We start from the raw sequence: 27,820 nt of genomic DNA, 5'->3' as shown, positions 1-27,820 counted from the left end.
CCGGAGTCTTCGAGGTCGATCCCAGCTGGAGGCCGCCGACTCCACGATGCTAGGCCGTAGCGCGAACGGAGATACGACACGGTAAAGGTCGCATCTCCGTTGAGGAGGAGATTGAAAAAAAGGTTTCCCCCACCCCCCCCCTACATACACAGAATTAAAAATAAAACAAAACGTACATTTAACAACGACAATGACAAAAAAAACACCAAAAAAAACGGAGAGACTGCCGGTGAGCCGCATCTGCAGAATAGATTCATACCTGCACACAATGGAAAGCCATTGCAAGTAGGAGCCAAAACCCTGGGACTGTTTTAAGAACTACCCGTGCACATGGTCTTGAAATAACTCTTCCTGCATCATCATTCAGAGCTCCAGGTTACAATTCTGTTCTTTGAAAGTCTTGTTCGAGGTCCTTCTGAGGGATAGACGAGACAATTTTTGTATGTGTTCAATCTGCTCTGAAGCAACTAACAAAAGTTTTGGTAGTTTAAATCAAAATTAATTAGCATGCCAATGTCATACAGTGCCTTTGACTTCATTAACTTCAATCAGCTCTGTTATTGTAAATGGGATATATTAACAATGATTTGGTCTATTGTGAAGTTATCCATAAGCTATTTCCACTTCTTAAACCACCATTAAGTTTCTAATGGGTCCAGTCTGGTTATCCTATTTCGGAAAGTAACCATTTTTCAAATTATTTGCAAATGATATACCACAGTTCTGACATTCCCATTGCAATTGACATTTCTGTTATTGAAGTCTTTCATCGTCTATTAATAATCTGGTTTATTGCTGCCTTACAGCGAATGCAGCGCCGGAGACTCAGGTTCGATCCTGACTACGGGCGCCATCTGTACGGAGTTTGTACGTTCTCCCCGTGACCTGCGTGGGTTTTCTCCGAGATTATCGGTTTCCTCCCACACTCCAAAGACATACAGGTATGTAGGTTAATTGACTGGGTAAATGTAAAAATTGTCCCTAGTGTGTGTAGGATAGTGTTAATGTGCGGGGATCGCTGGGCGGCGTGGACTCGGTGGGCCGAAGGGCCTGTTTCCGCGCTGTATCTCTAAATCTAAAATCTAAATCTAAATCTTTTTTACTCGTAAGCAAAGCCCAGGGTAAATAAAAAGGTTCAGAGCTCATTCCTTCAAGTCCTGCCATCTATCCAGTTGAACCATTTTCAATGGTATGGGTCAGTGTGAAGAAGGGTCCGACACAAAACGTTGTCTGTTCGTTCACTCCACAGATGCTGCCTGACCTGTTGAGTTTCTTCAGCAGTTGGTGTTTTGTTTAAGTGCATGCTCCTTTAGAGAGATGACCAAAACATATTACCAATAATGGTGTTCAGTTTTGCAAATCTCTTGATTTAAAAAATATATTGCAGTCAACCCAAACAAAATATTTGCCTTTGTAGTACCTTGAGGAATGGATAACAAATCTGGGAAATCCTTTATTTTAAAAAGTTCAAGACAATTCAGTCAAGCAACTGCAATCAATGAATACTACTAAGAATAATCAACCGTTTGAAAATTCAAGCTTTTAATGTTGGACACAAGTGAACTTAGATTTTTGATACCATTAAAAGATCAATTGGCCAAACTGATGTATTAATCAACTGTTACCCCAAGCAAATTTGGCACTTCATTGTATAACAAGGTTCTAGCCCATTCTTAAGCTCCAACTTTTAGCAATATCTTATAAATAAAATACCTAATAAACCTATCTATTGTTTCAGGCTGTGTGCCATGGCAAGATTTGCTTGTTTTACTTAAAAGGTGCATTACTCAAGAGGATTTTTCTCCACAGATTGCATCATATTCCAATGAAACTGTACAATAAGCAAACACTGAAGTGGTTTAGAGATAAGGGAATAGTAACTGATGCAAGTGGGAGGCATTCTCAGAACTGAATGATTTTCATTAAACAATGAAATGGAAATAAAGGTAGATATTTTAACAATCCTCAAGTTCTTAAATTGACTTCCATGAAGAAAACTGTGCTGGCACATTTATTTTGCAAAGTATATTTTCCCCTCATAACTGACTTTAGAGATACAGCACGGAAACAGGCATTTCAGTCCACCAAGTCCACACCGACCATAATTTCTGTACACTAGCACTATCCTACACACCAAGGACAATTTACAATATTACTAATGCCAATCAACCTACAAACCTGCAAGTCTTTGGAGTGTGGGAGGAAACTGAGGCACCCAGAGAAAACCCATGTAGGTCACAGGAAGAACGTACAGACTCCATTCATACAGACAGCACCCGTTGTCAGAATCAAACCTGGGTGTCTGGCGCAGTTAGGCAGCAAATCTACCACTGTGCTACCGTGCTGCCCACCAAGGTCCAATAGACATGCTTAGAACAGGAACACAAGCAGGTTCTCAAATAGATTTAGCATGGAAAATTGTCTGAGTGAAATACTTCATCTAACGTTTTCTGCTGTGTTTTTATGTTGAGGAAACAACGGATGTCAATGAAGATCTAATTTTAGCTCATTTTGGAGAAAACATTTAGAGATCAAATACAGATGTGATTTGATAAATTGTGGGCAAATGTCCAATGGGGCTTTTCATACGTATAAGAGCTTATTAAAGTTTGCTATGGGATGTGCTCATCACTGTTAACACTAATGTTTACTGTCCATCTCTAATTTCTCCTGAACTGAGGCAGCAATATAATTTGGCTGCCAGGAAATTTAAAATTACACTTTAAAAGGTGTAGAAATCTCCCAAAACACCTCTTTCAAGAATTTGCTGAAACAGGATTTTAGTTTGGTGACGATCAACGACCTGATAATGTTTAATATAAAATGTGAAATTACATAAAAACACAAACTTCACAAATCTTAAATATAAATAAGCCAGAAAATGAAACAGCTTGTTTTTAATGATCTGAAGTATTCAAAACTTCCAATGCAGTTACGTTATCTGCTCCAAACAATTACAAAGTATAAATTGTTCACTTTTGATTTCTGAACTTTATAATCACAGTAAGAAAATACATCTACTTTGTAAAACTTAAATGAACAGTGTAAATAATACATCTTCAGGAAAATATTTGAATTAGCATACTTATAAAGCAGTTTTAATAAACTTAATCGATGTCTCAACATCTCCAACAAAATCACTTGGTATCAAAGTGTTTTTTAGGACACACATTTAGTTGGTATTTCAATTCTGCACATTCACCCAAAAAATGTTTTCTGGAAAAAGATTCTGACTCTAAGTCAAGCTTTCTTTTCGGATAGTAACCTTAGAATAGTAACCAAATACAAAGTTCAGCCACGTTACAAAATAAATTGAAAGCCTAACTGGGACAAGCATTTCCAATATGTAATATACGTTTAATATAAGTATTAAACACAAGTCAAATGGTTTTATTATTTTAAAACTGCAATCAACATCATCACTAACATCACCAATTTAATCCATTCAAACACAGAAATAGATTTGTGCTTTAATAGCTGGAGTATTTGTTGGATCTATTCAGTAACTTTGGGAAGGATTTAATGTACACAGATCTTTATTGCGCTTGCAAAACATTTTCAGTTTAAGCTAATATAATATAATATACACCCGAGACCCACGGAAATGAAGATGTTAGAATGTTCTAAAATGCTGGAGTAACTCAGCAGGCCAGGCAGCATCTCTGGAGAAGTCCAAGTCTGAAGAAGGTTCTCGACCCGAAACATAATTCATTCCTTTTCTCCAGAGATGCTGCCTGAGCCACAGTTACTCCATCATTTTGTGTGTGTGTCTCTTTCTCTCTGGAGGACATGTATAAGTGATGTTTTGGTTTGGGACCCTTCTTCAGACTGAGTTACTCCAGCACTGTGTTCCACGCAAGTTTCATGTACATACAGGTTCAGTGGTATTCAGTGGTATTCAAGTGACCTTTGCTTTTGTGAAGGTATTTATTTATTCACAAAATGCTGGAGTAACTCAGCAGGTCATGCAGCATCTCAGGAGATAAGGAATGGGTGACGTTTCGGGTCGAGACCCTTCTTCAGAGCTTTTGTGATCTCATCCAGAATGACATCACAGCTTGTGTTTTTGTTTTACCAATTGTATTCTAACTTTTAATTGGATTAAACTGAACTAACATCAATATCAAGCAGCATCATCCTACGACTGCAGGTAAATTCCAAGCATGTGCCCATGATCTGGTAATTGTTTTTGGAGCCACCAAGATTAATAATCTATTAAATTCACTTTGTGCAAAATGCATTTTGGATTTTTTTTGCTGGTAATGCTAAACTAAGTGTTTTAATTTCCTCATATTTACAGAGTCGGCCTATCGATTATTAGCATTGGAAACCGAGTAAACAAACTGAAATGAATTAAAACCTTTCTAAATTAATCTCTAATCTCTGTTTCTGTATAGTGACATTTTCAAAATCTAACATTGCTATATTTACATCAGAACAATTTTCACACCATTTAATAAAATAACCGGGGTTGCAAGTTGCAATCACAGAATGTTGAGAATTCAATTTTTTTTAAACGCATGAATAGATCTCGAATATTACAAACATAAATTACACATGATAACCAATTCAGAAATAAATATGATAGTTTAACTCAAAGAACTTGTTCCAACTTTGAATAAATAAAATGGAATTGAACAAAAATCTGCTATAAAAAAGGTAGTTACTAAATGCAGATTTTGCTGAAATACACAAAATAAAATTTTAAATTACATTTACAGAGAAAAAAGGACATTAAACAGGAATTTAAAACTTTTCAGCTACAAATAACAGAATTAAACTGGATATTATAACTGGTAAACACAAAAAGCTGGAGTAACTCATCTCTGGAGAGAAGGAATGGGTGACGTTTTGGGGACACCAAAGGCAGACTGGGCGATCATTTCATGGAATACCTTCACTCAGCCCACCAGAACCAACCTGATCTCCCGGTTGCTGGACACTTTAATTCTTTTTCCCATTCCTACACAGACCTTTCTGTCCTCGGTCTCCTCCATTGTCAGAGTGAGGCTAAACGCAAATTGGAGGAACAACATCTCATATGTCGCTTGGGCAGCTTACAGCCCAGCAGTATGAATATTGATTTCTCTCACTTCAGGTAGAAACATAGAGGTAGCCCCGGCATTTCCTCTCTCCTTCCCTCCCCCACCCAAGTTGCACTAGCTTCTCGTTTACACCCTACTAACAGCTTACAATTTTCCTTTATCATCGTCACTTTTATGCATATCTTCCATTCATTGATCTTTATCTCTCCACATCACTATCTACATCTCTCGTTTCACTTATTCCTAACCAGGTTGAAGAAGGGTCTCAACCCGAAACGTCACCCATTCCTTCTCTTCAGAGAAGCTGCCTGTCCCACTGAGTTACCCCAGCATTTTGTGTCTAACCGGTTTAAACCAGCATCTGCAGTTCCTTCTTACATATTATAACATGTATTTCAGTTCATGTTATTTGTTCCTTTTGGTCACAAACCGAGTAAATTTTATTAAATACACTACTGCCTAAGTATATTTTAATAGAAAAGTGCCAGTCAAAACAAAATTAAATAAGCCAACACAATAAATTAATCCACTACAATGTACCTCACATCAAAGGGAAAGTGCACACAAGAAAAAGAGCCACAATCACAAATGAATTATGCAATATTAAATAACATCTCAATTTTCAAGAGAATCATTTCAGACCATGAGCAAAAAGCCACATGAAGGAAAAACAAAACACAATTTAGTTTTGAAATGATAAATTTGCAAGTAGTTAGAACCAGTCAGGAACATGGTTAGTTCAGAATCCACACTAAAAGTGCATTCAAACAGATTTTGGCTTTCACAACTCTGAGCGTATTAACGCTTATTAGGATGCAGATGTATTTATAAGTATGCTTTATTTGCTGATGAAGCAGAGTAAAGTGTTTCTCATTGTCCATTTCAGATACCATGCACCAACTTTACCATGTGGGCATCATATCTGGGAACCATACCCTTCCCAGATATTTGGAAACCTCCCAGTGGATCTGTTCCACGTCATATTTCTGATCTGGTATCAGCACTTCCTCCATGATGGATAGCTGGGTTAGCCGTCCTCCACAGCGCTTCACAAATTCTACAAATGCACTGCATGATACCTCACATTCACCCAAACCCATCGCAGTTAGGTTTTTACAACGCTCTGCAATGCAAATCAGCTCATCATCCAGAGGATGGCGACCATTTGCACAGACCACCAGTTCGATCAATCTCGGACAGTTCATTCCAATCCGACCCAACATCTGCTTACTGACCGCACGACCAAAATAGATGTGTGTGACTGGAGTTTCGTCGTGGAAAAATGGGTCAAACTCTTCTTCGTACAGAAAGAAGTACATGACAATGTTGACTTTTGGAGAGTGTTTAACAAGAGCATCCCAGCTACTCTTTTTTATGCTGTGAAATTGTGTCTCCCCAGGGTTCTCACTCACCACGTCAATGCAAAGTTGTTCCAGATGTACATGCTTTTCACTGGAAAGGGCCAAGAGCAACTCATCGCTCAGAAGGCAATAGTTTAGCGCTAGCTCTCTGAGGCCATAGCACTGGTCTGCCACACAGAGAATGCCTGTGCAAAAAGAAAATGATTCTTAAGGAGTACCAAAAATGCAATCAATAGAAAACACAATTAAATCACCCATAATTTGAGACAGCAAGAGGGACATGACAGCACTGTTGCAGAGTGAGGATAGGTACGAATCCCCCCATGTACAAATTATTTCAAGTGAATTAAGTCTTAGCAATTTCATCACAGTTTCTGATGAGAACAAAAAAGTAGTAATATCCCTGAGAATTTCAAAAGAAAAAAAGCAATGGTACAAAAGGAATAATTTTCCTGACAACAGTCAGAGCTGATACAAAGCGTGACTGTGAAAACAAAAAGGTGTGAATGAATACCGTGTAACGAAAAGCAAGAGAATTTAAAAGATATAAAACTGAAAAAGTACCTTTGACAAATTCATGAAACTAGGCCTTGCTGTGGAGATCAGTCCCAGGGTTTTTATTGAACAGTTGACCAATTGTGAAAGGATATCACAGGCTGCCTCTGCAGACTCAGTGTTACTGTCAACCTAATGAAGACAAGAAAAGGACCTCAAAGTTTTAAGACACCATACCATGAAATTAAACTTCCACAGCACTTCTAGATGAAATTTGTATACATTGGTGACATGATCATGAAATGTTAGAATAGAATTTAATATCAAAAGTGGAAGACTTTATGGCTTAACAACTTGCCTGAAGACATTCTGCATTGCCTCATTTAATCCTTCACAGGAGTATACAAAATGAAAAACTATCTGCCACCAACCAAAACTGTCAAGAATGCATGAATCAATTTCAATCCTGTTATATTTGGTACCAAGGTATCAGTCATAACATAATTTGACATCCAAAGCTACTTCACACTATCAAACAAAATTTGACACCAAACTGAGGTATCAGGACAAACAACCAAACACCTGATGAAAAGAATGGTTTAAAAGATTGCCTTTAAGGAGAGATGCAAATGAGCAGGAAGGGAGGGAAACCCAGAGCCTAGTTAGCCAAAGGCACAAGTAAAACTAGCAAACCTAGCAATCAGCTCATCCTAACAGTGTCAAAGAGATAACCAACCCAATTCCACACTCCAGTGCGCATTCTTATCGTCCTGCGGGTCATTGCTCTTGAAAAAACCCAACCAGGGAATTAAATGTGCCGAGTTATCTGCTTCCAATACGCTTTCAGGCATTGAACACCAAACCCCTCCAGCTTTTGGGTGAAAAGATTATTCTTCATCATCCCTCTAATGCTTCGACCAATTATTTTACATCTGCGATCCTGCAGCTAAGGGGGTGGGTCCTTCAAATTTACTTTATCCAAGCCGCTCAATTTAACACTCCCATATGTCCCACTATACCAAAAGAAAATAATGAAGCTATCGGATCTAATTACTTTCCACTCCTAGCGCCATTTTCATAAATCTTCCAGGCATGTGAGTGAGGTAAAAAACAAAGAGGAAAAGAGCCGAGTACAACAGGGGTCAAAAATTTGGAAAATTTACACACAAAATTACCAGTTTCAAGCCTCTTTTAGTGCATTTCAAAGTAAAGACAGACATAACAAAATAATGCAAATATGTCATTGTACACATAACATTTTGAAGTAAATTCGCACATTCATTGATAATCAGCCCAAAAAGGTGGTAATTGGCTTTTCTGCTGCGTTTTATATTTTAACCCTGTCTTAATTAATTAATTTAGTGATATAATCTTGCACTTAAATTTAATATTTACTCATTACAGTTCCATCACTGATTTTCTGGCACTCTTGGTTCCAGAGCTTTGCTGGTTTATCCAGCACGCCAAGGAAATTGACTATGGGAATAGGTTTGCTGGCTCCAGCTGGGCTGGAGTTCCAGAGCCCCAGCCAAAGGTTGCAAATTCAATCCACCGATCGGCCGTGGAAGTCCCGATGAGGTCGAGATTGGCTGCCTTGCCCAGCCTAGGTGTCACATTTTCGGGGAGACTTCCACGGCGCGGGGGATTTCTCGCGGAACCCTGGTGTTCATTACAAGTCTGTACATCGTTTTTTTCCCTTTCTTTTTTTGATCCGATTTATTTGGCAAAGTGAAAAACGCGGAAAATGGATTTTAAAAACGCAGAAATCCGCAGAAAGGCGGAAAATTCACATGCCTGATCTTCTTTGCACCCACTCCATTGCAATGTGGTGGTCAGAATAGGACACAATTTTCAAATGTAACATGAAGATTCCCAACACATGTTGTCTATGCATTCCCTTCACAGATGCTGCCTGACCTACTGAGTTCCTCCTGCACTTTGTGATTTGCTGATGATTCCAGCATCTGCTTATTGAGTCTCCTTACATGCATTGTTGGCTAAACTGCACAGTACAAGCGCTAGCTTCTTTTACCTTAAAACTGACATATTGCAAATGATCAGCATGCTTTTTGATTATCTGCTGGATGAGATCCGGGTGAGTGGAATTCAAATAGGATGTTGCTGGCTGATTCAATTCAAACTCAAACCGTCTCCATAGCTCAGGCATGTGAAAGACTTCATTCCAGGTTCTACATACGGATGATGCATAAGCCCGATCCACCAATGGCAAGTACTGGAAGATGTGCAGAATCAAATCACAGTGAAGGTTTCCCCAGTCTGCACAAGAAATGTTTAAAGTCTCACTGTCTTGAACCAAGCTAGTCTTCTGCCTTTTATTTCCTTTATCGACAAAGGAAGGAGGCTGGATCCCAACCTTTTGCTTAACTCTGTTCTGCTTCATTCTGAAAAGGAGGAATGAGGATTTGTTATCTTTAATTGAAAAAAGAGAATTCTGCACACAATTATAATAAATATTAAATCCAATTAACCAGCTTTGAAGCTATCTCAGGACTTAAAACTACATAGAGATATTTAATAAAGCAAAGGAGGAAATAGGTTAGGTTTACTCAATATTAAAAGTGCACTTTGATATGTTTTTTAAACATTTGCAAGTCTAACTTCCCCTCTAAAACTGGGCTGAAAATTCATATTTGATCTTTAAGGAAAACAAAATTATTAGTCCTATTACCCATTTTGGGTGGATGCTTTAAAAATATTTAAAATGACTGAATGAATATTAACTAGAAATGGAAAAGTTGGGCAACGAGGAAGTAACAAGTTGGACTGACAAAACCAGACATGTTCACGCAAACCTATACTGTCACTACTACCCAACTCTGACGGGCTTGAGCAAATTTATCCAAGTCTCCTGAAATGCACTATTGGCTGAATGCAAAGTCATTGGTTACATATGCATTCTTTTTCTTTGGACTGCATCAATTTACTAGCACCTTAGAAGCTAATTGGAGATGGATGCAAATCAAACAACCTGAGCTGGTGTTTGACCTGCTGGCAGCTCTTTACCCTGGAAGAACAGCAAGTTTCAAGCAGACCAAAGTTTGCCACTGTTACTGCTTACATACAAATTTGCTGCAAATATGTGATCCAGTGATAATTTTCATATTTCCTTGCAATATTCATAGTCATCAACATTGATGTGTCATATATCTCCAGGGTGTAGTAGATTAACTCAAATGACCCTACGCATATGACCACAGTAGGAGAGTTTATTGAACCAAATCCAGCTTGGAATAGTCTATCATAGCCCACAAGAAGATCTGGAGAAAAATCAGCAGGGAAATTGCAGGTTTGGAAAGACAAATTGGAAACTGCAAAGATCTCAACATACCAATGGTTTGTGTTTTCAATGAACCCTGTTTCTTTTCAAAACCAAGGATGTAAATTAGTTCCATTAAAAAAAAGTTGTGCATTAATATACTTTCAGTTACACGATAGAATTGTACAGATTAACTTCAAATGACTGCTTATCCCCAAAAAATCAAAATGTCTGTAATACAACTCCATGTGCAATTAAAATAGAAAGTTTTGGAAATACTCAAGTTATGCAATGTCGGCAAAAGAGAAATTGATTTAATGATTCAAATCAAGCAATCTTTGTCAGATTGTCTTTGTCTTGAACAGAACTGATCGTCTGTTTTCCGTTTTTATTTCAGATTTCCAGCATCTATAGTTTTTTTAAAAAAGATATTCAACTCAAATTCTAACATGGTGTTGTGTCACCAGCAATATGTAGCCTTTCCCAAAAATTAAGTGACAAAATATTTTAAACCTTGACCAACATATTTCAATTTGGAATATATACTGCATTGGCTGGAATGTATACAATTCTACAGCAGATCATACAATAATTTCTATACAAAATTAAACTGAAAATTGATAATATAAATGATAATATATTTCAAAATATGTACAGGGTTTATGCCAGAGTTACATGTAGAAAAATTAGTACATTCTACAGATAAAATCTGTAGATCTTCGGGAGAAATTTGAAAGCTTCATCACATAAAGACCTGGGAGGCATTAAGCAATTTAATATTAGTCCACCTTAAAATCCAATAATGCTATAGTTTTCTTTCTGTAATTGATTTTGGATCACAAACAATCCTAACAGAACAAGATATAAACCATTAAACATGGGGTTTATCATTAACCATTAAACATGAGGTCCATTTGAAAGCAAGTTCCACTTGAAAGCAAGATAAACCCCATGTTACATGTAGAAAAATTAGTACATTCTACAGTGGCGGCGCTGCCATAGCAGCTGCGGCTTACCTGCGGTCCATTTGTCTTTGTGTTTTTGTTGTTTTTTTGTCTTAATTGTAGTTGTGATGTGGTGTTTTTGTGTTTGTGTACTATGTGTGTATGTGGGGGGGAGGGGGGGAACTGTAAAATTGTAAATAGGTGTCCCTTCCGAACGGAGACCCGACCTTTGTTTTCTGGGCCGTGTCTCCGTTCCTGCTGCGGCCTACCATCGGCCCAACTCCTGGAGCTGGCTGCCTCCAGGGCTCTGGTTCGCAGAGCCCGCGGATTGGACTTACCATCACCGGAGCCGGCCGTCCTCGGAGGCTGCGGGAGCGGCTGCGACTTGCCTTAGGCTCGGGCCGCGTGGATGCCGACATCGGGAGCTCCGGCAGCGGCAGCGGGTTCGCCCGCCCCGGATCGCGGGGCTTGGGTCACGGACATTTCACCGTCCGGCGCGGCCTAAGATATGCCGCGGGATATTTCTCTGCTGGGCGGGGGCTTCAATGTCGGGAGCCACGACCGCCCCGACGTGCAGCAACAGCGGCAGCAGCAGCGTGTTCGCCCGCCCCGGATCGGACTTATCATCGGCGGAGCCGGCCGTCTTCGGAGGCTGCGGGAGCGGCTGGGACTCGCCTTAGGCTCCGGCCGCTGCGGACCGTCCGGCGCGGCCTGCAACCACAACAACCTGACTGCGGGAGAAGACGGCAGGAGAAGGGAAAGACATTGTGGCCTTCCATCACAGTGAGGAGAGGACTGGAGGAGACTCACTGTGATGGATGTTTCTTTGATGGATGTTTCTTTTTTTGTGTGTTTTTGGGGTTGTGTAATTTTAATGCCTATTTAATGCTTTTATTGTTGGACTGTGTTTTTGGGGTTTTTGGGGTTGTGTAATTTTAATGCCTATTTAATGCTTTTATTGTTGGACTGTGGGTGACTGAATTTCGTCCAATATTGGATGACAAATAAAGCTATCTTGAATCTTGAATGTTTAATGGTTTATATCTTGTTCTGTTAGGATTGTTTGTGATCCAAAATCAATTACAGAAAGAAAACTATAGCATTATTGGATTTTAAGGTGGACTAATATTAAATTGCTTAATGCCTCCCAGGTCTTTATGTGGTGAAGCTTTCAAATTTCTCCCGAAGATTTTCTCGCATCTTGAAAATTCTGTTAGCAGGGATTAAAGTTAGATTCAGATTCAGATATTTACAGCCCTAACAACTGTGTACTTTATCAAAACCGACATAGAGATTGCACAAGTTCCTCTCCCTGCCACGCCAAAACACTACCCATCGGAAAATCAAAAATCTATGTCACCAGCAGTACTGCAAGAACGGTCATCTTTTCAATTACCTTTCATACTATGCTCATCCAGATCCTCCGCACTTAATTTTGTTCAGCAATGCTTCAATTTCAATGGTCTCCACCTACAGCAAGATGACATGAAGGTGAAGGTTCAATAATGAACTCCACAATTCAATCAGTTGTCGCAGGTAATGTTAAATTTAAAATAAAATAAAAATTTGAACCTATGTCTACTATTGCCCATTCTGAAAATTAATGCAATAATATTGCATTATGTAAATTGTATAAGATAATGCAACAAAACGTGTACAATTTGGTCAGTTTTAAAAACAATCTGACAACAAAAATATATGATGCAAAATACAGGTAGACCAAAAAATGACTATACATAATTCAATATGCACATCACATTATGTGCCTAAATGTGTCTATCCCCACAAGCTCATACCACAACATTTATATTAGCATTTAATTGGGAACAACTCTCTCATGAAGGAGCCTCGAGTTGCATTACTGCTACTTCAGATTATTATTCTGATTTTGGTTGATTTAAACTTTTGCTAAGTCAATTTCAAGTAATAACAGCCCATTGAGCCACACCAATATTGTTCTTTTCATGAAACTATCCGCTGCACTTTCATTCATCTGTTTCATCCTTAAATCAATGAATTTATTCTTTTGAACAATCTAATCCCTGTCAAATGGATAAATGAACAGCCACCAAAATTAATTTATTTAGGTAACTCCACCGTGCAACAGTACAACTTCCCTTTTCCTGTCTCCAACCATTTGTGTCCTGATGCAGGGCACCCACTATCCCTCCCCTCTCTGCAGACGCTGTTCGACCTGAGATTGTTTCGACTTCATTCAACTTTTCTTTGTAGCTTCTAGGTAGTATATTTAAAATATACCATTATTCATTGTGAATTCCATATAATGGCTTCAACTACATGCAGTAAATTAGAATACTAATTAATGGTAAATTTACAAGTTACTTGCACTTTCCAGATCAAGTTTGATGGTTAGGTGTATCTATGTGAAAATAAGGGCTACCTCTCATCAATCATTACTGCCTTTCAAGTAGAGAAAATAAAAAAATTCTCAAAAACAGCATTATTAATGCAGAATTCACTTATTCCAGGATTTCATTGTTTCAGATGTGATAGAATCGGAGGGGCAAGAGGTGGGGGTGTTGCATTGCTTGTCAGGGAGGATATCACAGCAGTGCTTTGGCAGGACAGATTAGAAGGCTCGATTAAGGAGGCTGTTTGGGTGGAACTCAGAAATGAGAAAGGTTTAGCAACACTTATAGGGGTGTATTATAGACCGCCAAATAGGGAACGAGAATTGGAAGAGCAAATATGTAAGGAGATAGCAGATATTAGTAGTAAGCACAGAGTGGTGATTGTGGGTGATTTCAATTTTCCGTATATAGACTGGGAATCACATTCTGTTAAAGGGCTGGATGGTTTGGAGTTTGTAAAATGTGTGCAGGATAGTTTTTTGCAGCAATACGTAGAGGTGCCTACCAGAGAAGGGGCAGTGTTGGACCTCCTGTTAGGAAATGAGATGGGTCAGGTGACGGAGGTATGTGTTGAGGAGCACTTTGGGTCTAATGATCATAATGCCATTAGTTTCAATATCATTATGGAGAAGGTCAAATCTGGACCAAGGGTTGAGATTTTGGATTGGAGAAAGGCTAATTTTGAGGAGATGAGAAAGGATTTAAAAGGAGTGAAATGGAAATTGTTGTTTTATGAAAAGGATATAATAGAGAAATGGAGGATATTTAAAGGTGAAATTTTGAGAGTACAGAGTCTTTATGTCCCTGTTCGGTGGAAAGGAAAGAATAATAATTTGAAAGAGCCGTGGTTTTCCAGGGAAATTGGACACTTGGTTCGGAAAAAGAGGGAGATATACAATAAATATAAGCGGCAGGGAGTAAATGAGGTTCTTGAGGAATATAAAGAATGTAAAAGGAATCTTAAAAAGGAAATTAGAAAAGCGAAAAAAAGATATGAGGCTGCTTTGGCAAGTAATGTAAAAGTAAACCCCAAGGGGTTCTACAGATATGTCAATAGCAAAAGGATAGTGAGGGATAAAATTGGTCCATTAGAGAGTCAGAGTGGACAGCTATGTGCTGAGCCGGAAGAAATGGGGGAGATATTAAACAATTTCTTTTCTTCGGTATTTACCGAGGAGAAGGATATTGAATTATGTGAGGTAAGCGAAACAAGTAGAGTAGACAATAGACAATAGACAATAGACAATAGGTGCAGGAGTAGGCCATTCAGCCCTTCGAGCCAGCACCGCCATTCAATGCGATCATGGCTGATCACTATCAATCAGTACCCCGTTCCTGCCTTCTCCCCATACCCCCTCACTCCGCTATCCTTAAGAGCTCTATCCAGCTCTCTCTTGAAAGCATCCAACGAACTGGCCTCCACTGCCTTCTGAGGCAGAGAATTCCACACCTTCACCACCCTCTGACTGAAAAAGTTCTTCCTCATCTCCGTTCTAAATGGCCTACCCCTTATTCTCAAACTGTGGCCCCTTGTTCTGGACTCCCCCAACATTGGGAACATGTTATCTGCCTCTAATGTGTCCAATCCCCTAATTATCTTATATGTTTCAATAAGATCCCCCCTCATCCTTCTAAATTCCAGTGTATACAAGCCCAATCGCTCCAGCCTTTCAACATACGACAGTCCCGCCATTCCGGGAATTAATCTAGTGAACCTACGCTGCACGCCCTCCATAGCAAGAATATCCTTCCTCAAATTTGGAGACCAAAACTGCACACAGTACTCCAGGTGCGGTCTCACCAGGGCCCGGTACAACTGTAGAAGGACCTCTTTGCTCCTATACTCAACTCCTCTTGTTACGAAGGCCAACATTCCATTGGCTTTCTTCACTGCCTGCTGAACCTGCATGCTTCCTTTCATTGACTGATGCACTAGGACACCCAGATCTCGTTGAACCCCCCCTCCTCCTAACTTGACACCATTCAGATAATAATCTGCCTTTCTATTCTTACTTCCAAAGTGAATAACCTCACACTTATCTACATTAAACTGCATCTGCCATGTATCCGCCCACTCACACAACCTGTCCAGGTCACCCTGCAGCCTTATTGCATCTTCCTCACAATTCACACTACCCCCCAACTTAGTATCATCTGCAAATTTGCTAATGGTACTTTTAATCCCTTCGTCTAAGTCATTAATGTATATCGTAAATAGCTGGGGTCCCAGCACCGAACCTTGCGGTACCCCACTGGTCACTGCCTGCCATTCCGAAAGGGACCCATTTATCCCCACTCTTTGCTTTCTGTCTGTTAACCAATTTTCTATCCATGTCAGTACCCTACCCCCAATACCATGTGCCCTAATTTTGCCCACTAATCTCCTATGTGGGACCTTGTCGAAGGCTTTCTGAAAGTCGAGGTACACCACATCCACTGACTCTCCCTTGTCAATTTTCCTAGTTACATCCTCAAAAAATTCCAGTAGATTTGTCAAGCATGATTTCCCCTTCGTAAATCCATGCTGACTCGGAACGATCCCGTTACTGCTATCCAAATGCTCAGCAATTTCGTCTTTTATAATTGACTCCAGCATTTTCCCCACCACTGATGTCAGACTAACTGGTCTATAATTACCCGTTTTCTCTCTCCCTCCTTTCTTAAAAAGTGGGATAACATTTGCTATTCTCCAATCCACAGGAACTGATCCTGAATCTATAGAACATTGAAAAATGATCTCCAATGCTTCCACTATTTCTAGAGCCACCTCCTTAAGTACTCTGGGATGCAGACCATCAGGCCCTGGGGATTTATCAGCCTTCAGTCCCATCAGTCTACCCAAAACCATTTCCTGCCTAATGTGGATTTCCTTCAGTTCCTCCATCACCCTAGGTTCTCCAGCCCCTAGAACATTTGGGAGATTGTGTGTATCTTCCTCAGTGAAGACAGATCCAAAGTAACGGTTTAACTCGTCTGCCATTTCTTTGTTCCCCATAATAAATTCCCCTGCTTCTGTCTTCAAGGGACCCACATTTGCCTTGACTATTTTTTTCCTCTTCACGTACCTAAAAAAACTTTTGCTATCCTCCTTTATATTATTGGCTAGTTTACCCTCGTACCTCATCTTTTCTCCTCGTATTGCCTTTTTAGTTAACTTTTGTTGCTCTTTAAAAGAGTCCCAATCCTCTGTCTTCCCACTCTTCTTTGCTATGTTATACTTCCTCTCCTTAATTTTTATGCTGTCCCTGACTTCCCTTGTCAGCCACAGGTGTCTCTTACTCCCCTTAGAGTCTTTCCACCTCTTTGGAATAAATTGATCCTGCAACCTCTGCATTATTCCCAGGAATACCTGCCATTGCTGTTCTACCGTCTTCCCTGCTAGGGCCTCCTTCCAATCAATTTTGGCCAGCTCCCGCCTCATGCCTCTGTAATCCCCTTTGCTATACTGCAATACCGACACTTCCGATTTTCCCTTCTGCCTTTCCATTTGCAGAGTAAAACTTATCATGTTGTGATCACTGCCTCCTAATGGCTCTTTTACCTCTAGTCCCCTTATCAGATCAGGATCATTACACAACACTAAATCCAGAATTGCCTTCTCCCTGGTAGGCTCCAGTACAAGCTGTTCTAAGAATCCATCTCGAAGGCACTCTACAAACTCTCTTTCCTGGGGTCCATTTCCAACCTGATTTTCCCAGTCTACCTGCATGTTGAAATCTCCCATAACCACCGTAGCATTACATTTTTGACACGCCAATTTTATCTCCTGATTTAACTTGCACCCTAAGTCGAGGCTACTGTTTGGGGGCCTATAGATAACTCCCATTAGGGTCTTTTTACCCTTACAATTTCTCATTTCTATCCATACTGATTCAACATCTCCTGATTCTATGTCACCCCTTGCAAGGGAATGAATATCATTCCTTACCATCAGAGCAACCCCACCCCCTCTGCCCACCTGTCTGTCTTTTCTATACGTTGTGTACCCCTGAATATTCAGTTCCCAGCCCTGGTCCTCTTGTAGCCATGTCTCAGTGATCCCTACAACATCATACTTGCCCATGACTAACTGAGCCTCAAGCTCATCCACTTTATTTTTTATACTACGCGCATTTAAGTACAACACTTTAACTTCTGTATTTACCTCCCCTCTCACCTCGTTCACAATTGGCCCTGCCCTTAATTTCTTTTCCGCTCTAGAACTTCTGTTCCCATTCTTCCGAGAGTCTTTTGCAATATCTCCTGTATTCCCTTTTACCTCATCTTCATATTCACAATTTGTTAACCCCTCCCCCCCACTACTTAGTTTAAAGCCACAGGTGTCACACTAGCAAACCTGCCTGCCAGAATGTTTGTCCCCCTGCTGTTAAGATGCAACCCGTCCCTTTTGTACAAGTCACCCCTAGCCCAGAAGAGATCCCAGTGGTCCAGAAATCTAAATCCCTGCTCTCTGCACCAGTCCCTCAGCCATAAATTCATACCCTCTATCTCTCTGTTCCTGGCCTCACCAGCACGAGGTACCGGTAGCAGTCCAGAGATAACTACCTTCGACGTCGTGTTGGAGTAGTGATGGAAATTAGGAGGATTAAAGAAGAGGAGGTACGGACACTTTTGAAGAATATAAAAGTGGATAAGTCTCCAGGTCCTGATAGGATATTCCCTAGGACATTGAGGGAAGTTAGTGCAGAAATAGCAGGGGCTATGACGGATATATTTCAAACGTCATTAGAAACAGGGATGGTGCCGGAAGATTGGCGCATTGCGCATGTTGTGCCTTTGTTTAAAAAAGGTTCTAAAAGTAAACGTAGCAATTATAGACCTATTAGTTTGACGTCTGTGGTGGGAAAATTAATGGAAAAGATACTTAGGGGCAATATATATAATTATTTGGATAATCAAGGCCTGATTAGAAACAGTCAACATGGATTTGTGCCTGGAAGGTCATGTTTGACTAATCTTCTTGAATTTTTTGAAGAGGTTACCAGGGAAATTGATAAGGGCAAGGCTGTGGATGTTGTCTATATGGACTTCAGTAAGGCATTTGACAAGGTTCCACATGGAAGGTTGATTAAGAAGGTTAAATCGTTGGGTATTAATAGTGAGGTTGCAAGATGGATTCAACAATGGTTGAATGGGAGATACCAGAGGGTAACGGTTGACAATTGTATGTCAGGTTGGAGGCCAGTGTCTAGTGGAGTGCCCCAAGGATCTGTGTTGGGTCCACTGTTGTTTGTCATTTACATTAATGATCTGGATGATGGTGTGGCAAATTGGATTAGTAAATATGCAGATGATACTAAGATAGGTGGAGTAGTTGATAGTGAGGTAGATTTTCAAAGTCTACAGAGAGACTTGGGCCTTTTGGAAGGGTGGGCTGAAAGATGGCAGATGGAGTTTAATGCTGATAAGTGTGAGGTGCTGCATTTTGGTAGGACAAATCAAAATAGGACGTACAGGGTAAATGGTAGGGAATTGAGGAATGCAGTGGAACAGAGGGATCTGGGAATAACTGTGCATTGTTCCCTGAAGGTGGAATCTCATGTGGATAGGGTGGTGAAGAAGGCGTTTGGTATGCTTGCCTTTATAAATCAGAGCATCGAGTATAGAAGTTGGGATGTAATGTTGAAATTGTACAGGGCATTGGTGAGGCCAAATCTGGAGTATGGTGTGCAGTTCTGGTCACCAAATTATAGGAAGGATGTCGACAAAATGGAGAGGGTACAGAGGAGATTTACTAGAATGTTGCCTGGGTTTCAGCACTTAGGCTACAGAGAGAGGTTGAACAGGTTGGGTCTTTATTCTTTGGAGCGTAGAAGGTTGAGGGGGGACTTGATAGAGGTTTTAAAATTTTTGAGAGGGACGGACAGAGTTGACGTGGGTAGGCTTTTCCCTTTGAGAGTGGGGAAGATTCCAACAAGGGGACATAGCTTCAGAATTGAGGGACAAAGGTTTAGGGGTAACATGAGGGGGAACTTCTTTACTCAGAGGGTTGTGGCTGTATGGAATGGGCTTCCGGTGGAAGTGGTGGAGGCTGGCTCGATTTTATTATTTAAGAGTAAATTGGATAGGTATATGGATAGGAGGGGATTGGAGGGTTATGGTCTGAGTGCAGGTAGATGAGACTAGGTCAGTGGAATGGTCGGCGTGGACTGGTAGGGCCGGACAGGCCTGTTTCCATGCTGTAGTTGTTATATGTTATATGTTATATGATGTATTCCTTCCACCATTTAAACATGGAATTCACACAGTTGGTCTACTTGTTATTGGCAGCAGTAGGCCAAAATTATATAAAGCACAATTTTATTATTCCCCAAACCTTAGACAAATCTCATTTGTTGTCACCATTCCAGGTTTTTCTGCTCTGTTTCAGTAACCTACCCTTTACAAATTCATACTTCATGCAAGCTTTCCCTTTGCTTGAGCCACACGACTATCAAAATGCCCAATTAAACTTTCCATATAATTTTACTTGGATGTAACTCTAGATTCCCTTTTGTTTCAGCAACTGCTTGAAAACTTAGTCTATGCCCATAATAAAGAGATAAAGTATCAGGCAGTGAAAGGGACACTAACAGAAACCATCCCCCCCCCCCCCCCCCCCCCCTCCCCCCCCCCCCCCCCCCCCTCCCCCCCCTCAGTTATTGAAAGATTTGGAAATAGTTGGAGAATGGAAGAAGAGTTTAACTAATAAGCACAAAAACTATAATTGGAACTAAAACTTCAACAAGCCAGGAAGAAATGGCTTGGGAAACTACAACTTGCTTCCAATTACATGCAATATGATCACTACTTCACAGGAAGTGTATGCTGGAGATAACTTTTCATGTACAACTGGATCAGAACCAGAGCAGAATATCACCAGGTAAAACAATGCAAAGTAATTATATTTGCACTAACTACTCTAACTACTTTAAAAATTGAAATTACAACAATAATTTTAAGACCATTATGTAGTTCAATCAGCAATGTACATGTCGACTAAATATAATGTAATTTAGCTATGCAGGGGGCCCTCACATTATGGCCATTTGGTTTATGGAAATTCATCCTTAAGGAATTCACAAATCATTACACAAAAATTTGAGACAGAATAAAATTCACTTTTGCAGGATTTGTGCATTAAAAAAATATACACCATGCATAAGAAACAACAACTGGCTATGTTTTTTCCTGCTTAATATTATACAGAAATAAGGTTTGGATATGTCATCACCGCCTCAATTGGATTGTCAATCACAGCTTCCTTTGCCAGAAAAGGACAAATATTAAGCTACATGTTTTGTATTATGAATCTTCAGTTCTGCTTAGACAGTTTCAGGAAAGATATGGTGGCCTATGAGAAAAATCACCAAAATGAAACAAGTTTTCAAAGTGATAGAGGGATTCAATAAAGGCATTAATGAGAAACATTATCATTTTTGTTGGAAATGAAGTGCATAATGTAAAGTGGAATATATGACAAAGGACTAATTTCCTAACCTTGATCCTACCTTTCACGCTGCTTCTAGCTGCATAGGATATAAGCTTTGGAGTTTACGTTTAAGAACAAATAGGAGGTAAACGTTTAGGGTAATGGAGAATGAGATTATACCCAAAAAGACTGTAGTTATTGACAAATAGGGAATAGAGCAAAATAGACCATTGTCAGGCAGTACATATCTACTTCATCTGGAAAGAATTGGGAGATTCAACGTAGCAAAGTAATATTCTCCCACACTAATGGGCACTCGTGACAAATTAGTGGCAGGGAAATATAAATAGATTACCAGTGCAATGCCACAAAGGTAACCAAGTCAATTTATTTGTGCAAATTGCACACCAGATTTAAACCCCTCCCCTTGTCTTTTACAGGTTTGTCTACTGATAGGCATACTGTGAAATGTAGAACTACAATTATCCACTCAGACATTATTCACATTGTTGAGCTGATAAACTCCACCCTAATGCCTTTCTGCAAAATAGAAACTATGCAAACTACTGGAAGCCTTTAGCTATAGAATGCAAAATTCAATGCTGAGAGCAGCCTCAAATTGTGAGAAAAACACATGCCAGGGGTCTTCAAGCACCCCATAATAATATACACAAATACAATCAAGTCAAACTCAAGTACTGTAGGTAGACCAAAAGGGAAGAAATCAACTTCTATCTACTGCATAGCAGCAGTAGCAAACACAAGAATATAATAAGGATACAGAGTAATCCATTCAGACCCTCATGTACTCCACTATTCTATAACGTTATGGCTGGTTTCTTACCTTAGTGCAAATATCATAAACCAACTCATATTCTTTGATTTCCTTGGTATCTAAAATGTATTTGTCTTGAATATACTCAGCAACTGAGCTCTATTGGGTAGAGAAATGAATAGGTGACGTTTCGGGTCGAGACCCATCTTCTTTGATTTTCTTCTTTGAAACCTGGGACCACCTGGGCTCTGGTTCGCAGAGCCCGCGGACCGGACTTACCATCTGTGGAGCTGGCTGACATCGGAGGCTGTGCGTGGCGCTGCGAGAGCGGCTGCGACTCGCCTTCGGAGACTCCGGCCGCGGGCCACGTGGATATCAGAAGCTCGCAGCCCTCAGGGTGGGGACCGACATTGGGAGCTCCGGCAGCGGCAGTCTTCGCCCGCCCCGAATCACGGGGCTTGGGTCAGCCCACTGCGAACCTTTCACCGTCCGGCATGGCCTGAAATAGGCTGCGGGATTGTCTCTGCCCGGCGGCAGCTTCAATGTCGGGAGCCACGACCGCCCCGACGTGCAGCGGCGGCGTCTTCTCCCACCCCGGATCGCGGGGCTTGGGTCGGCCCGCTGCGGACCTTTCACCGTCCGACACAGCCTGGAACGTGGCAACTTCAACAGCCTGACCGCAGAAGAAGACGGCTGGGGAAGAGAAAAAATATTCTGGCCTTCCATCACAGTGAGGATGTGACTGGAGGAGACTCACTGTGATGGATGTTTCTTTTTTTTTGTTTTGCGTTGGTTTGTGATTGTGTGTGAAATTGCTTATTTTTATTGCTCTTATTGCTGGACTGTGGGTGACCTTTCATTTCACTGCACATCTTGTATGTGTATGTGACAAATAAACTTGACTTGACTTCAGACCGAGAGTTAGGAAAGAGGGAAACTAGAGATATGTGGAAGGGTGGAATTGTTAAAAGGACAGATCAAAGCAGATGCTGATCAAGGAAATGTGGAATGATCATTGTTGGCCGAGGAGAAGGTGACACCGAGGCATACACTCAGCAACATTAATCAGGACAGTGAAACTAGTCAGAGAACTAGGGTGGGGAGGGATGGGGAGAGAGAAATGTCAGATCCGTGCCTTGTTCTGAATATAATAAACACATTCCAAGCACGAGTTACTTGAAGTTAGAGAAATCAATATTCATACCGCTGGGTTATAAACTGCCCAAGCAAAATATGACGTGCTGTTCCTCCAAATGGTTGCCATTTGCTAATTTTTGGCTAGTAATTGAGGTCTAGAGATTCCTATACAGTTGGGGCAAAGAGCTTTTTGGTGGGTTAATCAGAGGAATGCTCCTTCTTTTATCTTGGATTACTCTGTAGTTGCGATTAAAAATGCAGGCAAATTTAGTACCAGCCCAAAAATTCTCCCCCTCCATTTTAAGCAGCTCTAAATGCCCAAAAGTTCATAGGTTTTTTGTACTAAGAAGGCTTTGAATATAAAGTCATGTCAATAAGTTATATACAGCAACTTGCCCATGCTGACTAGATGCCTCATCAACACTGGTCCCACCTGCCTGTGTTTGCCCCATATCCCTCTATATCTTTCTTATCCATGCACCTGTCCAAATGTATTTTAAATTCTGTTAAATAGTGCCCGTCTCAACTACCTCATGTGATAGCTCATTCCATATGTAGCTCGTTTCATGTACCCACCATCCTGTGTGAAAAAGGATGCCCCTCAGGTTCTTATTAAATCTATCTCTTCTCACCTTAAAATATTTTGATTTTAATATTATTTTTATTTTTATCCAAACTCTTTTGATCACCTCTTTTCCATTGTTTGCCTAGTAATCTCTTGCTAAGATAGAGCTTTGGAAAAAGGTGACCAAGAACTGCAGTTGTCGGAATCTGGAGTGACAATATGCTGGAGGAACAGAATGGGTTGGCTATTTTGGGCTTGTGAATGATTTGGTGTGTCCATTAGAACTGATTGGCACCTCAGAGTTGGTGAAATAAAGGATGCTGATTTTTCTTGTCTCCAGTGGTTTGGAGGAATTTTGGAAGGTGTCTTTCCTACTGATGGCGTTTTTTATGAAAGTGTCATTTGTATGGATTCCATGTTTTCGAAGCTTACAGGAGAAAGAATCATGGATGGTTGGTAGAACACAAATTTGGGGTTTGAGATTTAATCTTTTAAATACTTTTTCCTCTGATGTGCCAAAAGCCGTGGCATTGTACTAATAGTGTTTAAAAACAAAGTCAACCTTCACAGAGAAGAGGCCACTGAGATGTGGGAAGTAAACATAGGCCTTCTGGAATCTTCTTGTGGTTCTTTACTATTGTGAAGGGAGATTACTAGCAGATCTTTGATTTGCAGCTGTTAATGATAACATTACTTCTGTGCTATGATTTGCAGCTGTTAATGATAACACCACTTCTGTACTATGCTTCATTAAAGAATGTAACACTTAAAAAAAAATGTTTTTAAAGGAACTGAAAACAAATAAAGCCATAAGACGCAATGACATCCATCCCAAAATTTTGTAGGACATCTTTATGGAGATCATGAATGCATTCATTATCATCTTTCAAAACGACTTAGTTTTCACTCCTTACCCTTCCACGTCTCTCGTTTCACTCTCGGTCTGAAGGGTCTCGACCAGAAATGTCACCCTTTCTTTCTATCCAGAGATGCTGCCTGTCCTGCTGAGTTACTCTAGCATTTTGTGTCTATCTGCAGTGTAAACCAGCATCTGCAGTTCCTTCCCACACACACTTGAAATCTAGATTGGTTTCCACCAATTCGAAGGCAACAAATGCATTCTAGTATTTAAAACAGAGAGAAAATGAGGAACTAATAATAATAATAATATATTCCTTTATTCGTTCCACACCGGGGAAATTTACAGTGTTACAGCAGCAAAGTGGATAGCAAGAGATCAATCATTATAAATAAAAGTAAAGACAAGGATAAATTGTCATCAGTTTACTGTGTATTCCTTAACTGTTACTGTTGACTCTGTTGACTCGTCTGCTGGGAGCAGGGCTGGTTGTGCAGTCTCACAGCAGCGGGAAGGACCTCCTATATCTCTCCTTCCCGCACTTGGGGTGAAGGAGTCTGTCACTGAAGAGCTACTCAGTGCAGTGACAGTGTCCTGCATGGGGTTGGAGCCGTTGTCCAGCAGCGATGTTAACTTTGCCATCATCCGCCTCTCTCCCACCGCCTGCACTGAGTCGAGGGGGCAACCCAGGACAGAGCCGGCCTTCCTGACCAGCTTGTCAAGTCTCTTCCCCTCCGCCGCTGAGATGCTGCTGCTCCAGCAGACCACTCCATAGAAAATGGCTGATGCAACCACCATGTTGTAGAAGGTCCTTAGGAGTGCCCCCTGCACTCCAAAGGACCCGAGTCTCCTCTGCTCTGGCCCTTTTTGTATAGCGCATTGGTGTTTTCGGTCCAGTCCAATTTATTATTGAGGTAAACACCCAGGTACTTATAAGAGTCCACCCTCCCGATGTCCATTCCCTGGATGTTCACCGGTGTCGGGGGGACCTGGCTGAGCCTGCGGAAATCTACCACCATCTCCCTGGTTTTCCCCGCGTTGATCCGGAAGCAGTTCCACTGGCACCAGTCCACAAACTCCATGATCAGTTCTCTGTATGCCCTGTCATCGTGGCCTGTGATGAGGCCGACGATGGCAGAGTCGTCAGAGAACTTCTGTAGACAGGAGTTTGCAGAGCTGTGCCTGAAGTCCGCAGTGTACAGGGTGAACAATAATGGAGCTAGCACTGTTCCCTGTGGAACCCCTGTGCTGCAGACCACCATGTCTGAGACATAGTCCTTAGTCCTCACATACTGTGGTCGGTTGGTGACGTAGTCCAGAATCCAAGGTGGTGATCCACTCCTGTGCGCTCCAGCTTGCCCCCCAGAAGCCCCGGCTGGATGGTATTGAATGCACTGGAGAAATTAAAAAACATGATTCTCACAGTGCTATCCGACTTCTCCAGGCGCGAAAGAGCTCTGTTCCGTAGGTAGATGATGGAGTCCTCCACCCCGATGCGAGTCTGGTAGGCAAACTGCAGCGGATCCATTGATGGTCTCACCAGGGGGCGGAGATGGGCAAGGACCAGACGCTCAGGTGTGATGTCAGTGCCACCGGCCTGTAGCTGTTGTGTTCCTTGAGAACTATGGATCAGTTAAGGTGTATTTGGACTTTCCGAGAAGTTGTGCTGCAGTTGTGAAGAACCCTGTGAAACTGCACCTGGATTACTTTAAGCCTCGCTTAGTGATCAAATGCAATTCTAAGCATGAGAGTGCAAATTCAGTTAGAATTGAAAGTGGTCATCATATCATTGTACAGGTATTCACTGATAATGGTCTTGTGTCAGGACCTTGGAACTAATCCCAGTCCTCTTGTAGCTGGGTGTGGAGAAGTTGTCTCTGAGGATTGCTGTTCAGTGTGTTGGGGTGAGCAGAATGACTAAGGTGATAATTGCAGGTTTCAGTTGGGGACTGGCAGCTTCAGATGCTTGTGTTAAGATTGCCTGGATTCTATGAATTGATGTTTCTAGACACCTCAGCAGAGGAAATGGTTGCACTCAAATTAAGGGGTTGGCCATTGATGATGATATGCCCTTCACCAAGACAGTTTTTTTCCCCAGAGATGCTGCCTGAACCGCTAAGTTACTCCAGCATTTTGTGTCTAGCTTCAGTGTAAAACCAGCATCTGCAGTTCCTTCCCACACAATGATTGCAGTTGCTGGCTGACACTTCAAGAATCAAGAGTGTTTGAAGAAGGGTCTCGACGCAAAATGTCACCCATTCCTTCTCTCCAGAGACGCTGCCTGTCCCGCTGAGTTACTCCAGCTTTTTGTGCCTATATTACATTTTATTGCCATGTGTCCCAGATAGCACAATGAAATTCTTACTTGTGGTAGCAGAACAGAATATGTAAACATAGTGTACTGAATTCTCTGCCACAGAAGGCAGTGGAGGCCAATCCACTGGATGTTTTCGAGAGAGAGTTAGATTTAGCTTTTAGGGCCAAAGGAATCAAGGGATGTGGGGGAAAAGCAGGAACAGGGTACTAATTTTAGATTAGTAGCTTCAGTCTGAAGAAGGGTCTCGACCCAAAACGTCACCCATTCCTTCTCTCCTGAGATGCTGCCTGACCTGCTGAGTTACTCCAGCATTTTGTGAACTAATTTTAGATAATCAGCCATGATCATATTGAATGGCTCAAAGGACCAAATGGCCTACTCCTGCACCCATGTTTCTAAAAAATATAATAAACGAGAGAAAAAAGTTCAGCGTGTGCATACCCACGTACTCACAAATGTACCCACACTATATATAATGTGTTGATATATATACACGCACATAGATACACACAAAAAAACCCAAACAATAATAGTACACTTGACATTAATTGAACCGTTCCTAACATTATTAGGTGACATTCCTATTGTTTTTATCCCCAGAGATGCTGCCTGTTCCGCTGAGTTACTCCAGTATTTTGTGTCTGCCCCCAAAGAAGACTGACTACCTGAGCGGGGCCAGGAGGGGAGGCCCGAACGCACTTCCTAATTTACCACAAGAACTCGTTCTTCCCCAACACAAATCGACCCAAATCATCTTATCAACAGTAAATATCAACAGTAAATAGCAACATGAAAACTATTAGTTTGGTGGGGTTTCTTTTTCTGCTTACTTTCCTACATGCTCCTCCTCGGCAGCTTTCGACGGTCGGTCGGTGGGTGGGTGGGTGGATGGATGGATGGATGGATGGATGGATGGATGGGTGGGTCGTTAGGAAGGCGACCGAACACCTCCCTCTCCAGCCGCAGCTGGCGGAAAGCGCGATGCAGGGCCCGCGGAAGAAGGCGGGCGGGCGGGCTGGGAGGCGCGGGGCATTGTGGGCGTTGTAGTTACATCGTCCGGATGTCCCAGCAATCGACATTGTGATTAAACTACAAACGGCCGAAAGGTCGAATTAGCCCCCCCTCCCCTCCCGAGGGAGAAGGCGGGAGCCGCGGCGCATTGTGGGGGTTGTAGTTCTATCTGCCGGATATCCCTGCAATCGACAGCCTGTTTAAACTGCAATCCCGCAAAGCAACGCTCTGCAGGCCTGGACTTGCCAAGA

General features: G+C 41.3%; 1 protein-coding gene across 1 annotated transcript; it reads right to left on the bottom strand.

The window, feature by feature from the left end:
* Positions 1-4,735: 4,735 nt before the first annotated feature.
* LOC144600049 (F-box/LRR-repeat protein 3-like) lies at positions 4,736-27,523 on the bottom strand. The gene is given in 5 exon segments (XM_078411408.1): positions 4,736-6,792; positions 6,863-6,890; positions 6,971-7,093; positions 8,934-9,303; positions 27,389-27,523. Coding segments are annotated over 4 exon segments (1,365 nt in total). The 5' UTR covers position 9,303; positions 27,389-27,523; the 3' UTR covers positions 4,736-5,947.
* Positions 27,524-27,820: the final 297 nt, after the last annotated feature.

This window comes from Rhinoraja longicauda, chromosome 14 (assembly GCF_053455715.1).
Source record: "Rhinoraja longicauda isolate Sanriku21f chromosome 14, sRhiLon1.1, whole genome shotgun sequence".
Taxonomy (NCBI): Eukaryota; Metazoa; Chordata; class Chondrichthyes; order Rajiformes; family Arhynchobatidae; genus Rhinoraja; species Rhinoraja longicauda.
Note: the sequence above shows the minus strand (reverse complement) of the source record. Positions and strands in the feature narration are given on the sequence as shown.